Source organism: Parasteatoda tepidariorum, chromosome 4 (genome assembly GCF_982258835.1).
Source record: "Parasteatoda tepidariorum strain Cologne lab strain chromosome 4, Ptep-v5.0, whole genome shotgun sequence".
Taxonomy (NCBI): domain Eukaryota; kingdom Metazoa; phylum Arthropoda; class Arachnida; order Araneae; family Theridiidae; genus Parasteatoda; species Parasteatoda tepidariorum.
The window spans coordinates 42,143,787-42,168,498 of record NC_141758.1 but is presented as its reverse complement, the minus strand read 5'-3'; the positions used below and the strand labels follow the sequence as shown (position 1 = coordinate 42,168,498).

The window sequence follows — 24,712 nt, the reverse complement described above, 5'->3', positions numbered from 1 at the left end:
TGAATTACTGATTGCGAATTCCTCTCAAATTTTTTTCTATGTTAGAATTTTTCTGGCATCTGCTGGATTATTACATTAATTATGTTATGTTAATATTAAATATGTTTATGTTTTTTTAAACAAATGAATTTATTTAATATTTTGTTTGTCACCATTTGTTTTGAATTGTTTTTTCTCATGGTATCTATCATATGCTTATAGTTTTCAGTAAATTTTCGGTTACAAATGAATTTATTTTTTATTTAAAATTTTATTTATTACAATTTGTTACAGACTATTTTTCTCCTTCTGGTATAATTTATGTAATATATACCTGATTACGTATATTTTTTTCTTTTTAATATGGTTTATTGATTATTTATTTTCAGATTTTTTCTCCTGGTGGAAATTTTCTGGCATCTACGTGGTTATTTATTAAACATTTTTTGTTGAAAATGAATTTATTTATCACTTTATTTGTAACCTTTCTTTTAGATTGTTCTTTGTCTTTGGTATAATTTATTTTTAAGGTATCCGAAATTTTATTTTGTGGTAATCTATTTGTTAACCAATCTTCTTTTTTTTTTATATCCACTGAATTTTTCTAGCACTTGCTGGATATTTATTCAGTGCATTTTATTTTTTTTAATGAATTTTAATATTTCACATTATTTCTTTCCTGATTTAGTTTTTTTATCTTATGTCTATACACCTTTTCAATGTATTTTTGCACTAGTTTGTTTCATATTTTGAAGTAGCTTTATCAGATGGTTCTTGTCATAATTTTTTTATTGCTTTTTTAATCTGAATTTTTATTTGGTAGCAAGTTTCTACTCAGATACCAAATCCCCAGTTGTTGGGAGGATTATTTCCAAGCATGCTTGGAACTTAATCTAAATATTAGAATCCATTTGGGTCCTTTTGTTTAGTTATGTATATTGTACCCAATGTGATTTTTTATTTAGATGCACTTTCATCGTAGAAGTCTCAGTCAACAAACTCCAGATTTAATTTCTTTCCAGTATGAAAAAAAGAGAAACTGGTGAGTTCCATTTGAATTGTAATCTGAATGTTGTTGGAAAAATAAATTATCTTTTAAAATTTGCTAATCACTTTAAGATGCATAAAGCTTATTTCAATAATTAGAGACATGCTAATTTATTAGCATATTGTATGTTAATTTTCCAGAATGTGTATGCAAATTTTTTACCAGTTTATGTTAGAAGAATACAAAAGCTGGGCTTTTACAGAAGCCGAGTCAAAAATATTAAAGTATTTTATTTAGCTTGTGATTTATTTCCATTTATAACTAATTAATGAATTTTTTTGTTGTAATGCAGAAGAAATTAATTATTTATTTTTTATTATAATTTTCTTTCATATTTTTTTATTATAATTTTTTTCTTCATATTTTTTTATTATAATTTTTTATTTATTTAAGAAATATAATGACACTACTAGAAGAAGAGCAGATCTTATGTTGTTTAAATTGGACATCAACATCTCTTTATTTTCATTTAAGTACATGGTTTGATTTTCATAATAAAATTAAAAATTGAATTATGAATATTTTTAGTTAATTTTACCACTATGCAATAAAAGAAACCTCTTTAATTTTTCATATCCCAATTCGCACACAAATTTCTCTAAAGGAAGCTTAAATAGAATAATTTTCACTAAATTAAATAATTTTTTTGAAATTATAATATTGAGATAAAAAGATTTTAATCTATCATTGATTCTGTTAGTTTATTTTATTTAATTATTAACATGTGCAGGCATTTTGTTTCTATCTATCTACATTTTCTATTGAATTCAAAACATCTGTTAACTTAAATTTTACTTTATATAAATTTCTCGCTATTAGTCATTATCAATTAAGGGGAATGTTTGTATATATTTTGAAGTTAAAACAATAGGATTCAGAACAGAAAGCTATGAAAATTTATAAATTTATATTTTTAATAATGAAAACAATTGTATATCACGCAATTAAATAAAGAAGTTCAAAAAGGAGGAAAAAACTGACAATTAAAATTTCAAAGATAATTTTTCAGAAAATAAAATAAATTTCCTACCAACAAACATCCTACTGTGAACTTAAATATTTCAGAATTTTTTGTGAGTACAAAACAATAAAAAATTGTCTGCTTGATATATTTTGCAGTTTTTTCTTCTATAGCAGGTTCTCTCACTAATTCTAATGATCTTTTGGGGTCTTGATTGCCACTTTTTTAGAAGAAAGCTCTGATGATCAATTCCCTGTTTGTGTCTCTAAATGAGCTTGGTCATTCAAAATATTAGAATTTATTAGGGCCTTTTTATTTATATGCATATATTGTGTCCAGTGTATTCTAATATTTTGACATACCTTCTTGCCACAATAAAAGTTGAAAATTCTTTTCAACATTTAGGAGGTTTTAAAAAGTAAGTATTGTTTTGCAATATATTTAGTAAGTCAAATAATTTTATAATTAATCTATTAATAAATTAAAATCAAATTAATTTAATTAATTAAATTAAAATATTTAATAAACATACAATTTTGAAGGCAATATTTTACATTAAATTTTAAATTGCTTAAAATATAATGCTTCAATTATAGTTACAATAACCTTTCAACTAATGTTTTTATTAATTTATATTGTATTAATGATTATTGGAGATTATCGTTTCATCATCATAAATTGTTATATACTAACAGGATTATCTTATCTTATTTTCACGTTTATTTCTTCATCATCATTAATAGTAAGTAATTTTTATTTATTTTCTTTCAAGTCATTTTTATTTAAAAAATTTTTTTTTCCAATTTGATAGTCTAAAACATTCAATTTGAATACCACTGATTTCAAAAATTATTATTTAAAATGAAATCTTTGAATAAAAGCAATATTGTTTTTATTATTTAACCATTTTTCTTTATCAGTAATATTCCATAAAAATATTTTAATTCCCAATGCAGTTGTAAAATACCTCATATGAACATGTCAAAATGCATATTTTGACAATTTTAAATTTTCTTTTCACTTAAGTTTTAAATCCCACCTTCAATTTAGTATTTAATACATTTATTTTTCACTTTTTAAAATATTTGTTTTAATTCTCAAAATAAAATTCTAGATTATTATAAATAATTTTGTCTTAATGTAAGCTTTAACAAGAATAATTTGTTACAAAATCCATCTAACCTTAAAATTAAAGATTTTCAAAAATTGCTGCTAGTTTTCTAAATCATATTTTAAATAGAAATTTTTCTCTGTTTTTTTATCATTCATTTTTTTATGATGTAGTAGAATATCATCCTTAATTTTTTATTTAAATACTAATGATTTCGAAAATTGTAAGTCATTGACTAAAGCAATTTAAATTTTGCACCTAAATATTATAAACTATTGTTGATTGAATAGTGAATTTTAAAATATTTTGGTACTTATTAATGAAATTTAAGAGTATAACTTATATTCGAAATTAGTTTAGCTATATTGCAATAGATGGCGCCACTAAGACTATTCTTACTGAGCGAAACTTGGCGCTTGATAGGCGGGAGTGGAATCTCTTTCTTATTCCTCTGTGGTTTGCCTCTCTGATCGACAATTGCACAGTCACAGTTATTATTAAAAAAAAATAAACGAAAAACGTATAGGTTTCATTTTATTGATATATCAACTACAGGTCATTTTTCAAAGTCTGTTTTAAAATCTAGACAGGGAATAAATTTTATAATTTTTAATAATGATCACATTCCTAAATTTACGAGCATTCTAAATCTCGCAACTGATACACTTTTCTCTTCAACTTAATCCGAATAAACTGATTTTCAAGAAGAGTAGGGAGTTTGTTGAAATATATGATCGAAAACTGAAAAATCTGTTTAGTTCATAGACAGCGAATCAATATGAGCTTGAAGTTCAGAGGAAAACACACCTTCGTGGTCATGGCCACAAGTTACGTAGCTTGCTCGTATTTATTTGCCGAAATTCCTCTTCAATTTATGCAATAATTTGATGTATGTGTTATTGCGTTGCAAAGGTTATACAGCGACAAAAAACTAGTTCGTACCATTTTATCGAAAAAAAACTTCTCAATTAGCATATTAAAATATTATTACATGTACTTCTAACGATTGACTGAATGGGCAAAACAGATAGGATATGACAGTTGAAGATCCTTTTTTCGTTGTAAAAAAGTAAGATAATTAAAGTATAATTCATAATTATGTATGTTTTGTTTAAGGAAATATTTTTTAAATTAGCTTTCTAAAATTCTGTTATGAAGGAATATACCCATATTGAATTAAAGTGTACCTGTTCATTTTTCTCTAAAAATAATCACTTACTGAAATTACATAGTTTGTTTCTAAATATTCTTATATTTTTAATTCTCCTAAAGATGGAATCATTTAAATTTTAGGGGAAAATTTTAAACTCTGCAATTGGTTCTCGTCTTAAGATTTGTTTACATTAATTTTGATGATTGCTAGGGGCTAAAATTATACTTTGTCGCTTACATAAGTCGTGAAAAAGATTTTTTTTTTAAGCAAAATAACTTCATATTAACCTATATACTATCAATTTAGTCGTCCATAGCTTGTTGTTTTAGAGTTATAAAAAATTGCTTTTTTTATTCCTAAACTCTTTATACAACTCAAACTTTTGTGTGAAGCTTTGACAATTCCAATAATTTCTTTTGGTTCTTTTCCATTTCATTGGTATAAGTAAATTCAGCCATTTTATTTTTTGTTAATTTTTTAAAAAAATAACTGTCACATTAAAAATTTTACAAAAAACTTATAAATAATTTAAGAAACAGTTTAATTTACTTGCTCCCAGTAACTTTGCATTGGGTACTTTGTCGCCTGTGCTGGCGAAAAGGAAAAATACCTTTCTTTGTAATTGTATCATTTATAGAGTATTTCAATATAAGCAGTGCATTAAAGGTATTGCGAGAGTGGTAAGAAAATTTTAATCACTGGTGTAAAAGAATGACCAATTACTTGAAGATTTTATTTATTTATAGCTACACATTTTCACTGATCCATTTATTAGGCTGCATTAAATTTAAATAATAAAAAAAATTTACAAATTTAATAAAAACCAATTTCCCATGCACCCAATATCTATTTTTTTCTAAACTATTGGGTGTACAAATTAGTTTGGTCCGTTTTTAAAAAAAGTTAAACATCTGTCAATAATATTCATTTCATATCGTTTTGAATTTCATACAAAAACCCTGTTTTTTACTTTGTTGAATATGTCAAATTTTGCGGTAATGAAGCACCATTTGCTGGAGGTTTTATGTTTCTGCTTTAATTGGAAGAAAAGTGCATCGAATGCTTGTAGAAGTTTATGTTGACAATGCTCCAACTGATAAATCATGTAGGGAACGATTTCGACGTTTCAAGACTGGTGAATGATAGATGGTGAATAGTTTTGTATACTATGAGCTGCTACAACCTGGTGATTCTATTACGGGCGATCGGTATAGGCTACAATTGATTTATTTGATCAGTGCATTACGAGAAAAAAGGGCAGAATACGAGCAGAGACTTGACAAAGTTATTCTTCTGTCTAATAACGATCAGCCTGATGTCTCAAAAGTGGTAGGAAATTATTTGGAAACGCTCAAGTGGGATATTTTACCACACCCGCTGTATTCACTGGACATTGCTTCTTCTGATTACTGGTTGTTCCGATGGATGCAGCATGATTTTGCAGCTCACCAGTTCACTTCTTTTGCAGAAATAGAAAATTGGCTCCTAACTTGGATCGCCTCTAAAGACGAGACATTTTTTCGAGATGGAATTCGAAAATTGCCTGAGAGATGGGAAATAGTAGTAGCCAGCGATAGACAATACTTTGATTAATCTGTTCATTCATTTTGTTCTGAAATAAATGCATTTTTGACCACAAAAAAACGGACCGAATTAATTTGTACTCCCAATAATTAACAGTTCCAAATTATTTCATGGAAAATTTATGTGTTTTAATGAACAGGTTTAATGTTACAATACATGTCTATAAATAGAACAACATTATAATTTATTTTAAAAGCAAAACAAAAGAGAAAAAAATTAGAGGAAAAACCTAAAAGAATGTTGCGTTCAAAATTACGTTGAAGAAACACAGAATAAAGATCTTGTGACAAGAAACATAGACTGAAACATAAAAGCATAATCAGTATACCATTCCTTTGCACTTGTTTGAAGAAGTAGTACTTTTCATTATTTTGTGGTGGATTTGAGTGGTATAGGACAAACAGATCATCCTTATTTTAACGCCTTGTATTATATACCAAAAATGGAATAGCTGTTACTATTAATAAAATGCTCATACTGTTACTAAAAAGTAGGTAAATTAATACAAAAATTGAAAAAATATTTCTATGGCAATATTTGTTACAAAAATATTTATAATTCCAGTAGCTTCAGACATTGTTTATTAATGTTATTCCATTTCTTTATTCATTTTTTTTTTTTTTTTTTTTTTGACATTTTGTTAGAATGTTTTCTTACTCAATATAGCATAATCCTGTTTAAAAAATATTTTTTTTTTTTTTGTGCTTCTACACAATGCAGTGCATGCAAAGTTTATTTCATTTTAGAAAGCTTCCAGATTTTAAAAATCTGAAGTTTTTTTTAATATTATTTCTGATGTCTTAAATCAGTGTTTCCCAAACTTATGACTTTTGTGTATCCTTTCTTAATTTTTCGTAACGCTGTGTACCACCAATTAAAAAATGAATGCATTTTTTACAATAAGAAAATTGCACAAAAGATAAAAATTACAACTGACTGTTGATACCACTAATTATTAACTGTTAACTCTGCAAAAAATAGCCAATAGTAAAATATGTAATCGTTAATTTTCATGGCTAGCTTTATTTTTAAATAAAATTTTTTGAAATTTCTGTTTGCTGCTAGATATTTCGCATGAGAACGCGTACCCCCATTAAACTGTTCCCGTACCCCTGGTGGTACGCGTACCACACTTTGGGAAACACTGTGTTAAATGATTGTAATATTCAATACCATTCAATGTAGTTTGTGCCAGTTAGTAATTTTAGGCAACCTCAAATATTTTAAAAATATATTCATTTATGTTATGTTTTACTAGAAAATCTTTTTTTATTTTTATTTAAATAATAAGTTTGTATAGGCTGATATTCTATGCCAAATGTACTTGATATTAAATTAAACAGTCAAAGATTCTAGGAAAAATCCAGTAAGGTTTGACAAATGAAATACCTACTAAAGAAGAAAAAATCTAAATAGGGCATACTGAAATTGTGCAATTTGAAACCATCTTCAAGCTACATCGATTCATAATTTTTTTTTCCTAAAATTTATTGCAAATATTTAAATTTAAAAGTATCTAATTCCCCAAAATCACTTTGACTCTTTGGGGGACATTTTGATATTTGCAAATGTTCATCTCTACTGATATTAATGGGTGCAGCTGTGTTTTTGTACATGCTATAAATTTTTAAAAAATATTGTACAGGCTTTCCTAGAATTGCTATAAGTTTTACCCTTGGAATATTACCTATTCTTTTTTTTTAAATTTAATTTAATTATTTATTTTTTGGTTTCTCATTTGCCAATTGGGTGCGATTGGCTGATTGGAATGCAAGAAATTTCCTCTAGGTTATAATTCATAAATTAAGCAAATATATACAGTCGAACCCCGCTATAGTGAACCGCCTGCGGACTCAGTAATGTGTCCACTATAACCGATGGTTCACTATATCCAAATTTTTTGAAGAATATTTTTTGCATAAGACAGTTGAATGATTGAAAATTGGCTTTTCAATTTTGCATAAGTTATTTAAAAAAATTATTAACTAATTAACAGATAATAAAGCAAAAATTGATGGAAAAAGTAATTACGTCGCTAAATATTAGTTTTATTTTCACTTTTTATGAAAAAAATTTGTGATTTTTGATTGAACACAATTTGATTTTAAATTGAGTTCATCAATTTTCTTATCTACAATGTGCAAAGAATGCAAGATTTTTACATTTTGAACAAGATTTCGAACCATCTTACAAAGCATCTTCTACGTTTTCTCTTTCAGCTCCACGCAGTTTTTTCGATGAAACCATGTTTTTGTCGTATGCCGCAAGAATTGCACTTCGATTAGTAACTGTAGATTTTGACAAGGAAAATTCCTTACACAGTGTCGATTGATTGGTTCCATCATCAATATGCTTTACAATTTTAACTTCGTCGTCTATCGAAAACGCTTTTCTCTTAAGAGAATTTGCCATTTTCACTGCTTTTGAAATAAAAATCTTGTCTCAAATAGATAATGTAAGAATATGAAGAGAGCAGCTGTAGAATGAGTTAAATTGTTCCCCTTTTTGATTGTCAAGGGGTGATTTGTAAAGAATATGGTTTGAACAGATAAGAAAATTCCAAAAATTCAGCAGGTGGCCAAGTTAACTAGTTGTAGAGCAAGCTTGGGGAAAAGAGAGAAAGCGAGGCTTGTCAGGGAGGGGGGAGTATAAGATAAATGATCTGTTTCACATTTATTACAGTATAGTTAAAAGTGATAAGCATAAAGGAGAGTAATATGACACATTTTATAGGAATGCATTCATTTTCAGCCCCAACACCTACAAGTTTAAAGATGGAGGACTGAAAAAGATATTTAAAGAAATGAAATTTGAGTCCACTATAACCGAGTTTCTAAGTTCTAAGCTGTTCACTATAAGCGTTAAAAATAACATTATTTAAATAGGAATACGGACGGGACCGCTAAAAAAGTTCACTACATCCGAGTGTTCACTATATCCCAGGTTCACTATAGCGGGGTTCGACTGTATATACATAAATATATAGGCTATGGAAGAACTGCTTATTATTATTAAGTTCATAAATTGTAAGTCATAGTGCCAAATGTTTCTCAGACTACTCATCATTATCCGACTCCCTTAAAAAACCATTAAGTATACCAAGGTCTGCAGACCTACTTGTTTATAATGATCCACTCAGCAATTTATGAGTATCTTATCCAAACTCATTTTTTATATATTTTGGAAGTGGGATGGAATAAGTTACTACTAGTAAACATTTAATCAAACCATGTTGGCTGAAAACCAGGGTTGGCAGGTTTTTGACATGTGACAGTTTTTGACAGTTTAAACCATGGTTTAAACCGTCACGTCGAAAATGTCAAAAAACCTATATTCATATGTGAAATTTAATTAATACATAAAATTTATATATTTTTTATAAAGGATAGTGTTTCTAAATATGTTCTAGAAAAAATAAATTTAAAATTTTGAAGAAACACTTATATTTTGAATAGTAACCAAAATCTTGTACTTAAAACTCACATCTTTTGTAATATTATGTATTCATTTTCATGTGTTATTGAAAATCTGCAGTGATATTATTAAGAAATTTATTTATAACCAAATTTAGCGTATAGTATAGATTATACTAAAAATTAGACATTTTTAAAGATAAACATTAGCAGTTTTGTACATTAGACATCTTCTTTTAAAGAAAAATCTTTTTAATATTCTTTTAAATCTTCTTAATAATCTTTTTAACATAAGACAATACAAATTTAAGTGCTTTCTGTTAAATACACAGAGTAGTTAGTGTCGATTTACAGTATATTCAGCCTATTAATTTACTATGCTGAAAATTTAGTTTATCCAAATACTTGTGAATTTCATTTTGCTGAATACGATATAGTTTTGTTGAATATCTAAATATTCAGCTGTTGAATAATTACTTCTTGCTTTCAAGATATGCATTATTTGTATTCTTAATACAAGTGTAATAAACAATATGAATTATATTTATCATTATGCCGGCCTGGTGGCCGAGCGGTTAGCGTGCCTGACTACGAAGCCGTAGGCTGCGGGTTCGAATCCCGCTCTGGGCATGGATGTTTCTCTCTCTCTTTGTGCTGTCCTCTGTTGTGTGTGTGTGTGTATGATGTGTGAATGTGGCCCACCCTATAAACGGGTTTGTGGCAGTGTGGCGTGGGCAATGTTGCTCGCCTCCGTGACTTTGGTTCACAGGTGCCCACTGGGTAACGCGAAATGAGCAACAATTCTGGCATAGTATAGGCAAAAGATTCAAATTCAGTGCCTGCCATTAGAAAAAAAAAAAAAAAATATTTATCATTATTCATAAATATAACTACTTTTAAATTCAAATTAACATACTGGATAATAAAGATATTCGGTATAACATTAAAAAAAAAAAATTTATGCACTTGTATCAAGTTTGTATTTATACAACATAACTTGTAAGTTCCTTATAAATATTAGTTATATGTTCCTTATATGTCAAAAATGCATAGTAATAAACTTTTAATTTTCTTAAGTATCAAAAAGAAAATTTTTTTTTTAAATATAAATATTTAAAAAATTTTTGTGCAAAATTTTTCTGCCCCTTTCATTTGAATATAAATTTCTGAGATTTTAAATCTGTTATTTTACCTTAATTTTAATTAAAAAATATTTTAAAACCTGCTGATTACCTATAGTATAATTAAATTTCAATCTAATGCATGGCAACTGTTGGTAGTTTTAAAGTTTATATATTTTCTTGGCAAACTTCAGTTTTTGACATTTTTGACGGGTTTTCGACGGTTTAAACCAGTATTATACCCTTGTCATGTCAAAAACCACTTTTTGACGTCAAAAACCCAACCCTGCTGAAAACTAAGTGTAATTTCAAATAGAAGTTTTTTTATTTTATATGTGTGTTTATAAATACTAATATGCTTTTGAGCATTTTGTAACTGTTTATATTTACTACTTATAAATTAAATTTCAGTGAGGTTGTGGAAGCTGTAAATAAAACGAAAGATTTATATCAACGTTGGAGTGAACTAAAGGATTTAAACTTAATCAGCAAGGAAGAAATAGAATGGACCACCACTGAGCTCAAAAACAGTTTTCGTAGCATTGAATGGGATTTAGAAGATCTCGAAGAAACTATTTGTATCCTTATAAAACAAAGTCATTAAGTATATAAGATTAATAATTTATTTTTCATTATTCTTAATAAAGAAACTGTTTCCTACTATGCATTTTAAATTTAACACTTAGTATTGTTTTGTGTAATTTTATCATATAATATAGTAAATACTAACTCTAAATACTTATAAACACTTTTTTTTCCTATAATATTTATTGTTGTGAGTAACTGTTTGAGTACCATAATACCTTTACTTAATAATTCCAAAAAAAAAAAAAAAAAAAACTTTACTTTTCTGAAATTATATTTAACCTCCTAAAAATTATGTTACACAAATAAGTCATAATACATGAGTTAAGCTAATGATGCAAATAAAATTTGTGTAATTATCTGTGTAAGCCAAATTGTTTAATAATATTTAGTATAAAAGAATTTGTACTTTAAACTGCATATTTAAATGTACAAAGTTAAAACTTATTTTTATTTTAACTAACTGAATTTATAATTAAAATTTAGGTCAAATTAGTGTATCTGAAAACTATATTATTCTAAAAATTCAAAGGCTACATAGAGTTTAATTCACTTTTTCATACTGCACAATTTATGAATTGGCATATTTTTAAGTTCATTTTAACACTATGGTTTACAGAATATTTTGAATAAGATGACTTCATAGATATGCATCATATGACTCAATCGATGTGATTCATACATCTTTAATAATTTTTTTTTACTTAATGATTCATGTTCAAAAATGTTTAAGCTTTTTACACCCTAATTTAATTTTTCAATTCTACTTTTCTAAATCGTAAAAAAGTATTACAACACACTAGTAACATTATTTTTATAAATACCTATCTCTTGAATTATTAATGATATTGTATAGTTTATTTTTTAATCATGATTTTGAATTCATTTTCTATATTCACTCATTGTAGCTACTTTTTATTCTATATTCATTTGACTTAATAATAAACACAGCTATTGTTGAGAAGAATCCTAAAAAGTTTAAAATTGACTGTACAGAAATCAATACTCGGAAGGCTTTTATTGACAAAACAAAGGAGGAAGTACAGGTATTATTTTATGTTACTTTAACATGCGATGCACATAAATATCCAAAATAAGTAAGCACTTTTATATTTGTAGTTAAATGATGTGGAAACAAGGAATAAAAAGCATAAGTAAATACTTGCTATATAATTAGTTTGACTCTCACACTTTTACTGATTTGTATGTGTTATCTGCAATATTTTATCTGTCTAAATAATTAGAGCAAGCTAAAATATGCATTAACCTGAACAAACTAAAAATGATGCTATCAAGAATATTTATGTGTGCATCTTTAATTATAATTTTTTATAGGTTATTGTCATAAATGTTATATTTTCACTGATAGTAAAAAAGATGTATTTAGAAGATGAGACATGTTTTCTAATTTATAGTGAAAGTATAATTTATTAACTATGTACTCTATGTTCAACCCTTTGCAGTCATGTCGTAGCTTTCTACATATTGATTCCAATTCACATTGATTATCCACATTTGATTAATTATTATTAAAATGTTTTAAAAAATATGTAGTGTAATAGTAATTTTTAAAATAAATAAATTGTTTTCGGGATGCAAAAACATGTCTGACAAAATCTTAATATCAGAGTTATCACAAAATAAAAAAAAAATTATTTTATGTCCTGATGTATCATGCAGATGTTCGGAATGCTTTTCTCCAAAAAGATACACACAAAACCTTGGAAATTAACATTACAGAACAGCAGCCCTATTTTTTTTCAATTAATCAAGCAACTTACTAATTGCATATGAAGCAGAATCAATTTTTATAAAAATATGAATTTAAAAAAATACACTTAAAATTTATTTTTCTACTATTCAAACTTAGTTGTTTTTACAGTACTTGAAAAGTATGTATTTGTAATTACTTTAAGTGCTATTTTGGACATAATCTTAAAAATGTTAATGAATATGGACTTTCATAGTCAGAATTTAAACTGAACACATGTGATAGAGCTTGTTCTGGTATATGAATGAAAAAGTAATATTTAGGAGCCTAATGTGTTCTTGAAATAGGTATCGCTCTTCCCCTTCTTAATCTTTTTTTTTTTTTCCTGTTGGCTTTGCTTTTTAAATATTTATTTCATTTTTGCTATCTCTCACTATTTTTACATTAGCAGATTTTTTTATTAAATTTGCTAACTCCCATAATGATAATTATATTGAAATTAATGTTGAATTAAAGCTCGAAATAGTTCTAAAAACATTGCACATTAACAACTATGACACCAACTTTGAAATGCAAATTCTAATGATACAACCCAGCATGTGGAACAACTTTGACTTTTCGCAGCAGAAAAGCAAGCAGCTTAATAACTTTAGCTATATAGATGGAATTTTCATGTACTAGAACTCAATAAAATACAAAATAAGACACTGAAGCCATTCGCCCCCCCCCCAGGGTGTAGCTGCGATCTGCAAAATTGCAGTCACTAATTTTTTAGGTAGAAGAGTGAGCTAATGTATGATGCTATTAATTTCACTTTTTGCATATTTTGCCATCTCAAGGAAATAGTATTTTCAAATTTTTATTTTTTAGAAATTACTTGGCCAATTTCTTTCAAGTTTTGGATTTAGTTATTTAAAATTATGTAATTTGAATTTGTGTAAAAACTTGTATGCCTCAGAGTAAAATTTTTTTCCGGCAATTGTTGAATCAGTACAGTAGTAAATGATTTATTAAGTTTGTTTTTTATTAAAATTTATTTTTTTATAAATAATTTTATAATTGTATTCTAAAAGTTTTTGATTCACTTCATTGGTTTTGGTGATATAGCGAATTATGCAAAAAGTGGAAACACCAATGTGTGTTGTGGGTACCAAAATCAATCTTGGAACTACTCTCTTGCCTAAACAATTTTTACTATATTTTCCAAATTACGGCTATCTTTTATACTTAATGGTCAATAATCCAAGTTCCTTGAGAGAAAAGAAACAAATTTATTCAGAGAAAATGTGTTTTCGTGTTTGATTTTTGTAACTTGAAATGTCACCAGCACTAATTAACTTTTAAGTTATTTAAGGTTAGGCTTTCAGAACATTAAGATTGAGTCCTACTACTTGAAAACCTGATCGCATGATCAAATGTTACAAAAGGTTTTTACTTTTTGCAGTAAATTTTTCCCTGTGACCCATGTAGCCGTTCACCCTTAGGTGTAGATTCTTCCTCCAGTGCATTGCCGCTTTTAAGGGCCCACCATAAACACACATCAAGGGGTACCCAATCTTACCCCAAGAGCAAAGGTTATCAAAACAAAACAGTACTATATCCTTACTGTTTGTTAGGATATGAAGCTTTAGTAAACGTATAATAAGATGGACTAAAAATAATTTTCATAGCTGCAATGACCAATAAATAAGGATAACTTTTAAAAAAGAAGAAGAATATTAGAAAATTTACATAGTAAAACAAACTCAATTTTGAATATTCTTTTTCTTGATTAGTAATATGTAATTCGGAGTTTGCCCACTAGAGAACATAATTTCTTCACAATAGAGATACATGTTCTTAGCCTACTCTCCCCTACACTTATTACTAAACTTTTAAATTTGCATTTTCTGTTTAAGTTGTTAGTTTTTATGCAAGTTATTTATTTTGTATTAATGCTATTTTTTTTCTTTTTATTTCCTTAGCATATTTAGTTCTTATTTCTTACAGTGCTATGGGTGTTTGGTCTTACTATTATTTTTTTATTGCATGCATGTCAACATATTCTTTTCTGGTAATAGTTTTCTTTCTTTTGTAGGGGTAGTTTTATTGCTAAACCAATTTACTTTTTCACCTTTTTTCAATTGCTCTCTGAATACTAAACTTAGAAGATTTTTCAGTTGGTGATAAAAAATAAGCAGCAGAATTGAAGACTAAACCAGGCATTGAAACTTTTGCAGGATATAGTGTTTTAAGGTATAAGTACTGAAAGTTATGAGTTAAATTGAAGATTATTTACGTCAGCTGTAACATTTAATAAAAAAAGTTTTTATTCCTGTTTCCTTCATGTTAATGAGGTTAGATAATCATTGCTGTTTTATTCAAAAATAAAGTTATTATTCTTTTTTTTTCTTACCGCTAGTGCCCTAAACCATCTTTTAGATTAAAATATCATTGTTTAAAATGTTAAGGCTCTATGTCTAAGCATAAACAATCATGTACAGATAATTTATGCGTGCTTGTTGATCTAGGAACACTTTTTGGTAAGTAAATAGTAGTTTCAGTTGTAAAGTTACGTGGACAATTAGTTCAATCCTTCCTGGTGAAAGTAAAAAAACTGGGCACTAGAGGGATTTTGTTTTATCAAAAAGATATTTGAAATACACAAAAGCCAATTAAATTTTTAGATTATTCCTCAAGCATTTTTATAAAGTTAAAAGCTGCTGTAAAAGAATAGTATTCTATCAAGATATGAATCTTTCTCTCCTTTTCTATAGAATTTTTAATTTAACACAACTGAATTATTTATTTTACAGTTAATGAGAGATAAAATGTTTGAAACTAAAGAAAAGAAAACACGCCAGGTAATTATAAAATTACCATAAATAGAATTTTAATAATTTAAAATTTTGCATTGCTGAAAAAAAAATTTATACATTTTTAGGGCCTTCTTGGAACTGGCTATGCTAAATACACTCGATTAGAAAATGAAGTTGAAAGCCCAACTCAGAGCAATTTTATTGATGATACCCAACAAGCTCAGCAGGTAAAAGCTTACATCAATTATCAAACATTTGCTTCTAAATTCAAAGAGTTTGATAGATTATCTGCTTCAATATAATACATTTATAGCTTCAATATAATATTCTTATTTATGTTACTACCAAAAATTATATTGCCTAACATTCTCTGATCATGTAAAAATTCCAATCAGACATATATTTTTTGCCTGTCTGTATCTAGACAGATATAAATATTTAACTAGATCTGAAGATAACATCTTGACATTAATCCCCAATAGAAGCAATAATTTAACGTGAATTGGTGAAGTTGATCCTTAATGCACTTGCTGCTGTTTCTAATAATAATGTGCAATATTTCTGATGATAATATTTCTTTGTTAATAAAAGTGCTCTGCCTTTACTTCATCAATGCATACTTATAGTTAATGCTTCTGTTTTATTAATATTTAAAACATATTTTGCAGACTGACATGTCTTGTGAAAATTTTGAAATTTTATTCAAACCATTTGTAGTTTACATATTTTTGTTCTATTGAAGGAAACTATGTATACTGAATAATTTAAAAATCTTTTTTTAATTTACTGTGAAGAACATAATTGTTAATTACAAATAAACAAGTCATTTTTTAGAGAATGTGTTGGTCAATGTTCATGCTTGTCTAGTAATAACTACATAACAATCTATTTGTAAAGGCATGTTCCTTTACTGGGCATAGATTTCCCAGTGAATGAACAGTATGTGTTAATATGTTGACACTTTAATTTTCAATTCATGATTGCAAAAAAAAGTTAACATTTTCCAAGTATTTATATGTTATAATTTCAAGAATAGGCTTGTTTTTAAATATTTGTATGGCTTATAAATTTATAAAGAGCATTAAAAAATAACCAAAATTAAGTGTTCCTTTACTGGGTGTTCATTCACTGGTAAGAGCTGTTCTTTCACTTGGTCTTCTTACTACTTGTTATTTGAACCTCCAAAACTTTAAAACAATATTATGTAAGTTCTCTACAATTTTTTTTACATAATTTGCAATTAGTAACAAATATATTGACACTGTCATTTAACTAAAATTACAAATTTTGAAATTAATATGATTTTTTAAAAGGCAAGCGAAGCTGAAGTTTTCTTTCACTGGTTAGTTTACCTTAGAATTCAAATCAATTTAAGTGTAATATGTTAGGCCTCAAAAGTCTATAATCATGAATGTAATTTTCCAGCTCTTTTCTCATCAAATACAAAATTTCTAATTATATATTAGTGACTTCAATAAAAAGAACAATTATTTATTTCTGCTATGTTTTTTTCTAACATGAATTCATATGAGATCATTTAATTAGTAATTAATAGATATTATTAGAGTTAATGATATTAATGAGTTTATTATTAATTGATATATATATATATAATTGATATATATATAATATATATAATATTAATTGAAATATATTATATTAATTGAAATATTTTTATTTCACACTCAGCTCATCATTGATTCCCAAGAAGAGCAAATTGAAAGAGTTGGTAACACAGTTGGTACATTAAAATCTATGAGCAAACAAATAGGGAATGAATTGGAGGAACAATCTGTGTAAGTTCCTTATGCTGTATTTCAATGTTTCTGATGCTTATCTTTAATTTTAAATTAATACCATTTTGTATGAGAGGAGAGTTTTCTTTATCTTTGTGTTTCATCTTCTGTTTTCATCTTAAAATTTAATTTATGTCAAACAGTGTCCTTTTTTTTTTTTACAAATATATTTTCTGTTTAAAACACTGGACTACTAGTAATCTTTTCAGTTTGCGACATAGTGAAATCAATTGAGTTATAACCAAAACGTAAATATTTGCCGTAACTTTGTTTTAAATCTGAGCTCATATTGGTTTTGAAACATATTTGTTCCTCTCACCCAAAGAAACAGGCAACAAAGTTACAAAATTGGTTGAGCCTCATTCCTAGTTTTGAATATCAACAAAACTTTAAGCAAATATTTACACGGAAGACAAAACAATTAAAGGCTCTTTTCATCATATGACGTCCTTTGTTAGGTACTTTATGTTTCAAACTAATAATGGTCTAGTGATAGTTAGACGGACTGATGTGAAATAAATTATCCATATTTTTTTTCTCATTGATAACTGAGCAAGTGGAAAAACTAGTATACATGAAAGAAGTGGGAATAATATTAGAGGATTAAATTTATTCTAATTACTGATTCAAAAAAGACATTTCCTGATTTAAGTTAAGGAGTAGTATTGTAGGCTTTGTGCTTATGTACCAATAATTCCTTCTATTTTTTGGTAAGTGTTATGGACCCATCTAGAGAATGGCAGGGTCTTGTAATCTAAACAATCATTATCAGAGATAAGAAGTTGATGACAAATGCAATTTTGGTTGTTTTTTGCTTTAGGTCATTTTGGTTATGAATTAATTTTTTTTTCCTGTACATTTTTTTAAGTCTTGTATTTTAAATATGCTTTAATAGCATGTGTTTATACTGATTTGAGTTTTCAAGATGTAAGAATTTTTTTCTAAGTACTTTAAGAATTTGTTTGAAATTTTTTAATTGTCAACCATTTTTAGTATGGTCAGTTAATGGAGATTTTAAAATAAATTTATTTTTTTCTATTTAGTTTTTATTATTATTATTATTTTGCCAATGAATGTTGTAATCAATTTTAAATATGTTTCTTTTAAATGTAGAATGCTAGATGAGTTGGGCTATGAAATGGAGGTTACTGAATCGAAAATGGATGCAACTGTTGGTAAAATTGCTAAAGCTCTACACATGACCAGTGGTAAGAAATCCTTTCATTTATTTATTTTATTATTTTAAAGTTGCTCAACATGGCTTGGAATTAAAGGTAGTTTGGAGCCACTAAAATTTGACCTAGGCCAACCCTAAACTAATTATCATTAGTCTTTTATGCCAGAGCAATAAATGTAAAGAGATGGTATGCTGTTTTCAGGCTTGGTGAAAATCTTGATCTTTTTTGAAAAATCAAAACAATCTGATCTTTATTTGTATCAGATTTATTTTTTATTATAATTATTAATTTTTTCACATTATTCAGTCATAGCTGCAGTAAAATGTATTATATATATTATTTAAAAACTGTATTATAGCTTAAATATTTAATGTTTCCAATTAAAATTATCATTTCATTACCATAAACTAACTACAGAATAAAATTATAATTTTTAATAAAGTTTAACACTCTCATCAATTGGTTATTTAATTTCATTATTTATTTACACTAATTACATAGTTAATATGTTTTATAATTAGCTATACTTAGATAATTTTAAAACCAAATGGATGTAATTGATACATGTTTAATAAAAAGAAATTATTTGACAGACAGATAATGGAATATTGTTATTTAAAAGTTTCATGTAACTTTTTACTGCTTTTCTTTATTATATTTTAACATATTATGTATTTTTAATGTATTTATTATATTATTAAAAATATATGTAATTGTTATATATAATAAATAATATATTATATTTATATATTTTTTATCATATAGTAATTTACAAACATCCCCCTTCTATTATTTCTTGGGGTAAAACTATCATTTTGAATAAAATCAGACTTTAAAAAATATTGCAATCTTTAAAATGTCATAGTAAATTATATTGTATAAAAAAACTTTTTTAGATTTAAATCAGGGATGCATAACTTTTTTTTATAGCAGATTATAGAAAACTGAAAAATGTAATTTTAGGGGCCTCCTCAATTACAGTAAAACTATAATCGTACAAATGTAATGCATATTTAGATCCTAGTTGAAGGTAACTTGTAAAATTTGTAAGGAAATTACATTTCCATGCAAGCATTGAACTCTTTCTATGATTAAAACTTGAAAAATGAAATGTTTGCAATCAAATTCAGGCTTGCATTGAAATAGTAGGTAAATTAAAAAGCAAGATGACCAGTAACTTTTTCTAATACAGCAATATTTTTGTTTCAAAGCTGGAAAAAAAAAACTTTTCTCTTAATTTTTATGTATTTTTTATTAATAATTAAATCTATTCAGGGGGCCAAGTCACGAATTTCAAGGGACAGTTTTGGCACACAGGCCATAGCTTGTGCATCCTTAACTTAAATTAATGAATTTAAAATCGATCCAAATCAATACATTTTTTTCTTAAATAAATGCTTTAAATTCAGTCAATCCTAGCTTTTATAGTTTTTTTTATTTTTAGTTTAATGTTTTGATCTATATTGTTGTTACAAAATCGGTTACTTCATCATAATTATGAATATTACACATTCTTTGTACTGTGATTTTTTATATCAATTCACTTGATAACTTTTTTTTTTTTTTAAACAAAAATTCTTATAGAGCAATGTAAACAAATCTCAAATGCCTATTTGTTAATAATAACTTTTAGACACTGTTGCATGTTTTCTTAATTTCTACCCCTGTTTCAACTATATATTATACAGGTCAACGGTGTTCTTTTTACTTTAAGTCGTCAGAGGTGAAAATTTATGGATTCACGATTTTTCGCTTTTTATGTATATTTGTATATTTTGCAATTGAGAAAAAAACTGTTTTAACTAAAATGGCTACTAGAAAGGCATTTATGACTCAAACACTTAAATTTGCACACTCATGATAAAGCTCTTAAAAAATCTGCTTCAAATATAGCTGAAAGTGAATCAGCTATTGTGATATCACTCTTTGACATTTCTTTGATATCACTTTCTTTTCTTTGACACTTCGAAAAGTAGTTCAAAGAATAGTAAAAAGGAAGTTTTGAAATAATGATCTGCAACCAAAATTAAAAATAAGGAAAATCACTAAAACAAGGCAAAGTATAATTCACTGTTAACTACTAAATCTATTCTTGGAAACTTGACAAAAAAATATTTAATAATCTGGAAAAGAATTATTTGAATCTTTTTAAGTGATTAATGCCGCTGGAAGTTATTGACTTTCATGAAATTGTTATTTATGTCGCACTCTTTTTCCTTATTTTCTTTCTTTTCTTGTAAGGTTTATTATTTGATTTATTTCATAATATATAATGAATAAAGTTTTTATTAATGGTTACGTATCTCTCTCTTAATGTATTGGGTTCTTCGGAAAGTAATTACACTTTTTCACTGCCAATTTCTCTCCTAAGCCAGCAGGTATAACAAGGCTTGTTCTGAAAAATTTCGATTGATTCGATGCTATAGATTTTGGTTAGTACCCTTTCAAGTATGGAAAGTAAAATACGACATATTTTATTTTATTTACTGTTGAAAAGATAAAAAATACTGTTCCAGCTGGAAAAAAACTATTCTACATGTGTGGAGAGGCTGTATTGACAGTATGCTAGTGCCAAAACTGGTTTGCAAAGTTTTGATACATCATTTAAAATCCACTACGTCAGTTGAAGCTAAATAAGCGGATAGCAACTCTTGAAGTTGCTATGAGATCAAATTTATTTAATTCAACAATTAATATCAATTTGAAATGCCTAAGATTTATTTTAATTTCAAATCTCGACATATGGGTTCTTCCTGTTCTGCCCAAAAGAAATTTGTACGGTCCCATTTATGCCTTTGATTTGCTTCTAAAACAAATTTGGACGTACAAAAATTATCCAATTTTAATATGCATCATCATTGGGAATGAGAAATAGGTTGTCTACAACAATGTTTTGATCTCTGCATAATTTTTTCGATGGTAAAACCTTCGATTCTAATGAGGAAGTCAAAAGTCACCTGGATCTGTATTTCGCCAGCAAGGAACAAAACTTTTATGAATTTGGAATCATGTTACTGCAAGAAATATGACCAAAGGCATTAAACCAGAATGAACAATAAAATATTTATTCATTTATTTGGAATTCAATAAAATATTTATTCACTATAACAAAACCATCTTTCATTTTCATAAAAAAAAAAAAAAAAGAAATACGTTCTGAACAACCCAATATATTACTACCTTTATAAAAAAATCTTGCTACTCTGCTGAATTTTCATCTTTTTTGTAACTTAGCTGTTTTCATTTTGGTATTTATAACTTCTTTTTCTTCTAGATAAAAGGCAGTGGACTGCTATTGGAGTTTTGCTGCTAATCATTTTTATAATTATACTTCTATTTTTCATTCTGTGAAAAAGAAATTTCCATCCTTATTTAAGCAGTGAGTTGTAAATAAGGAGTTTGCCATCCAATATATAGAGATTATATATCACTAACACTTTTATGGATTTTTAACTAGTTATGTATGTTTTGTTTAGAGAAAATGTGAAACTGTTGTTAAAATGTTTCTAATGTGTTCATGCATTCCAAACAGTTTAGTCTTTGGTTGTGAGCTTAATTTTCATTGAAACTTGTTTTTTGTTGACATTGGAATATTTTTATTTATAAGGAGTTGTTGATTTATATAAAAAGTAGTTTCTAAAATCTCATTTTTGTTTGGGGGAAAATGTAATTGCAAGTTTTTAATTTTTCCCTTTTTGGATTTCGACCCTGTTTTTATTCATTTATTATTATTATAAGACAAGTTTATTCGTTGAAATTATTTTATCTATCTTACTACAAAATGTGTTAATATAGTTATGTATGTTATTTGTGATTAAATAAAATAAAATCCTTTTACTGATAATTTTGACATAATTATGTTGATTATAAGTTTAGTTGTTTTAAGCAGCTTTGTATGATTGTGTTTCTGCATTCAATACATAAATAAAAATCCATGTATTTTGCACTCTTTTTTTTCTCATTTAACCTCCTACCATTAAACCCATCAAGTTTTTTTTCTTTTTTAATAATAATAATATTAGGTTGGTGAAGAAATTTTTTAACAGTCCATGTGTAGCTCTCTGCTAGGTTTTAGAAAAACTTTCTTACGCATTGCAGAACTTTATCTGCTTACTAAATAAGTTTGAAACATTTTCAAGTTCCTTGCTCAGCTAGAATAAATATTTATTAAAGTTTATTGAAAGAATAGGCAATTATGTGCTGCTATCGTAAAGTTGTTTAGGAACTTTACTGTCATGTGAAACAGGGATTCTAACCTCAAAGATGACTTGAAGTTTATCTGACTAACAGCCTGGGTGGGAAGTAAGGGTGGTTGATACACAATACTAATCACATAGCCACTATTATGTCATTTCTCTCAAAACTGAGAAGGTTTTACCTCCATGACCCTGTAGACCAACAACTGGCCGCTGCAGGTGAGCTTTACTTCATAAGCAGGTATACAATATTATTTTGTATTATGACTCCTTATAAAATTTCTACTTCACCTTGTAAGTCAAACCAGGTATATTTTTGAAAAAGTGAGGCCACCTTACATTTTTAGCTAGAATCAATACAACATAAATGCATTTTCTTATGCCCTTTTTTTTCCTTCCACATTTATATTTCTGAGAAATTTTGACACCAACTTAATGTTTTATTCACTTTGTTGGCAACAAAATGCAATTATCAAAATTAAAGATTAATTCTTAAATCAATATATGATTGAAGTAATTGAAAAAAACTAGCATATCAAATCTATACTTCATGATTATTCTAATATATATGTAGTTATTACTGGCCTGAATTTATATATATATATAATTTTATTAGTTCAAAATAGCTTCATATAATTTATAATATTGGCTATTTAAAATGCTTTAATGAACTATTTAGTGTATTAATTGCAGTTTTATTTATTTTTCAAAGTATTTTTTTAATGCTTCATTATTTAAACTAAAAATTATAAAGGATAGTTTTAAATTATAGAATTACTCCTCTAAATATTCCTGGTTTTATTGAGTTATCTGAAGCAAAGCATTTATATTTTCTGTGTATATTTAGGTATTTTGTTTGATTTTAACTTCTTGTGTTATTTATATCAGATAATTGCATATCTGATATAAATAACAAAATGCTATCTTACACTTAATTTACTATTTCTCACATTTGATAGGGCCGACAAACCTTGACCTTTTAAAAACGTCATCTACCATTTGCTTTGATTTTCAAATGTTAGCAATTGTCTTTTTGACAGTGTGTTTATGAATATATATCATTTAAGGATCTTTATCTTAAATTATTTAGAAAAATTCTCTACTTTTACGTTATCGTTATATATATATGCTATATCTTCTGTTACTTTTTAACTTTTCTTTAGGCATATTTGAAGATAATCTTTTTTTCCTTGCAAACTAACAATAAATGATAAACACAAAACTCATCAAAAACATGGTGAATTAAAAATGGAGATAAATTATAAATGCTTAGAGCTTCATTGATTCTTATCTTTTCCTGATTCCAATGCAATTAAGTGTACAATTATTGTTGACAATGCAAACAATATGAGCAAAGAATAACAAATTTACTTACTGCCCATAAGTTTACTTGTCTTAGGGTGTTATTCCCAATTTTTTGCAGCTATAAAAAATCATATCTTTTTTTTAAAAAACAATTAACATGTTAACATATTTGAGTTATAGTGAATTGATTGTATACTTGTAAAAGGTTTATATTATTATTCTACAAAATGTTTAGTTTCTTAGCTGATTTAAGAACTTTCATATGTTATATGTATGATCCAATTTTTCACCATATCTGTTTTACCTTTTTTCCTTACTCATTTTTTCTTCTACAGGGTAATATTTTCATTTTAAAAACTTTTTTTTTTCCAACTTAAACATTAGAACAAAGTTTTTAATAGAAAATGCATACCTTTAAATCTGTGTAAAAGATTCTGATATTGAGTTTTTTAATGTATTATTGGGTTTAAAATGCGTTGCATAATTAATCTGTGTCTCAAATATGTCGATAATATTATTTTATAAAAGTATTCAAAAAGTAATAATTACTGCATAACTTATTAACTTTTTGTTAATGAGTGAAATATTGTGATGTATTTCTTATTAGTCTCTATTAGATTTTTTATTTATTAACTATTTTTCGATAATTCAGCAAGTTTAGTAATGCCAAAATACCTGTTGTATGTGTAAGACATACATTATTTTGTAATTAGTATAAAGTTGTCAATATTTTGAAGCATGTAATTGTTAATAAATTTATGTAACTCATCAAC

General features: G+C 26.7%; 1 protein-coding gene across 1 annotated transcript; it reads left to right on the top strand.

Annotated features, from left to right (window-relative positions):
- Window positions 1-3,877: 3,877 nt before the first annotated feature.
- On the top strand, window positions 3,878-24,711 carry Syx6 (Syntaxin 6). The gene is made up of 8 exons (XM_016074316.3): window positions 3,878-4,168; window positions 10,782-10,948; window positions 11,907-12,001; window positions 15,462-15,509; window positions 15,590-15,691; window positions 17,154-17,260; window positions 18,374-18,468; window positions 21,713-24,711. The coding sequence occupies exons 1-8, from the start codon at window positions 4,134-4,136 to the stop codon at window positions 21,787-21,789; spliced, it is 726 nt and encodes a 241-aa protein (XP_015929802.1). The 5' UTR covers window positions 3,878-4,133; the 3' UTR covers window positions 21,790-24,711.
- The last annotated feature ends 1 nt before the right edge of the window (window position 24,712 follows it).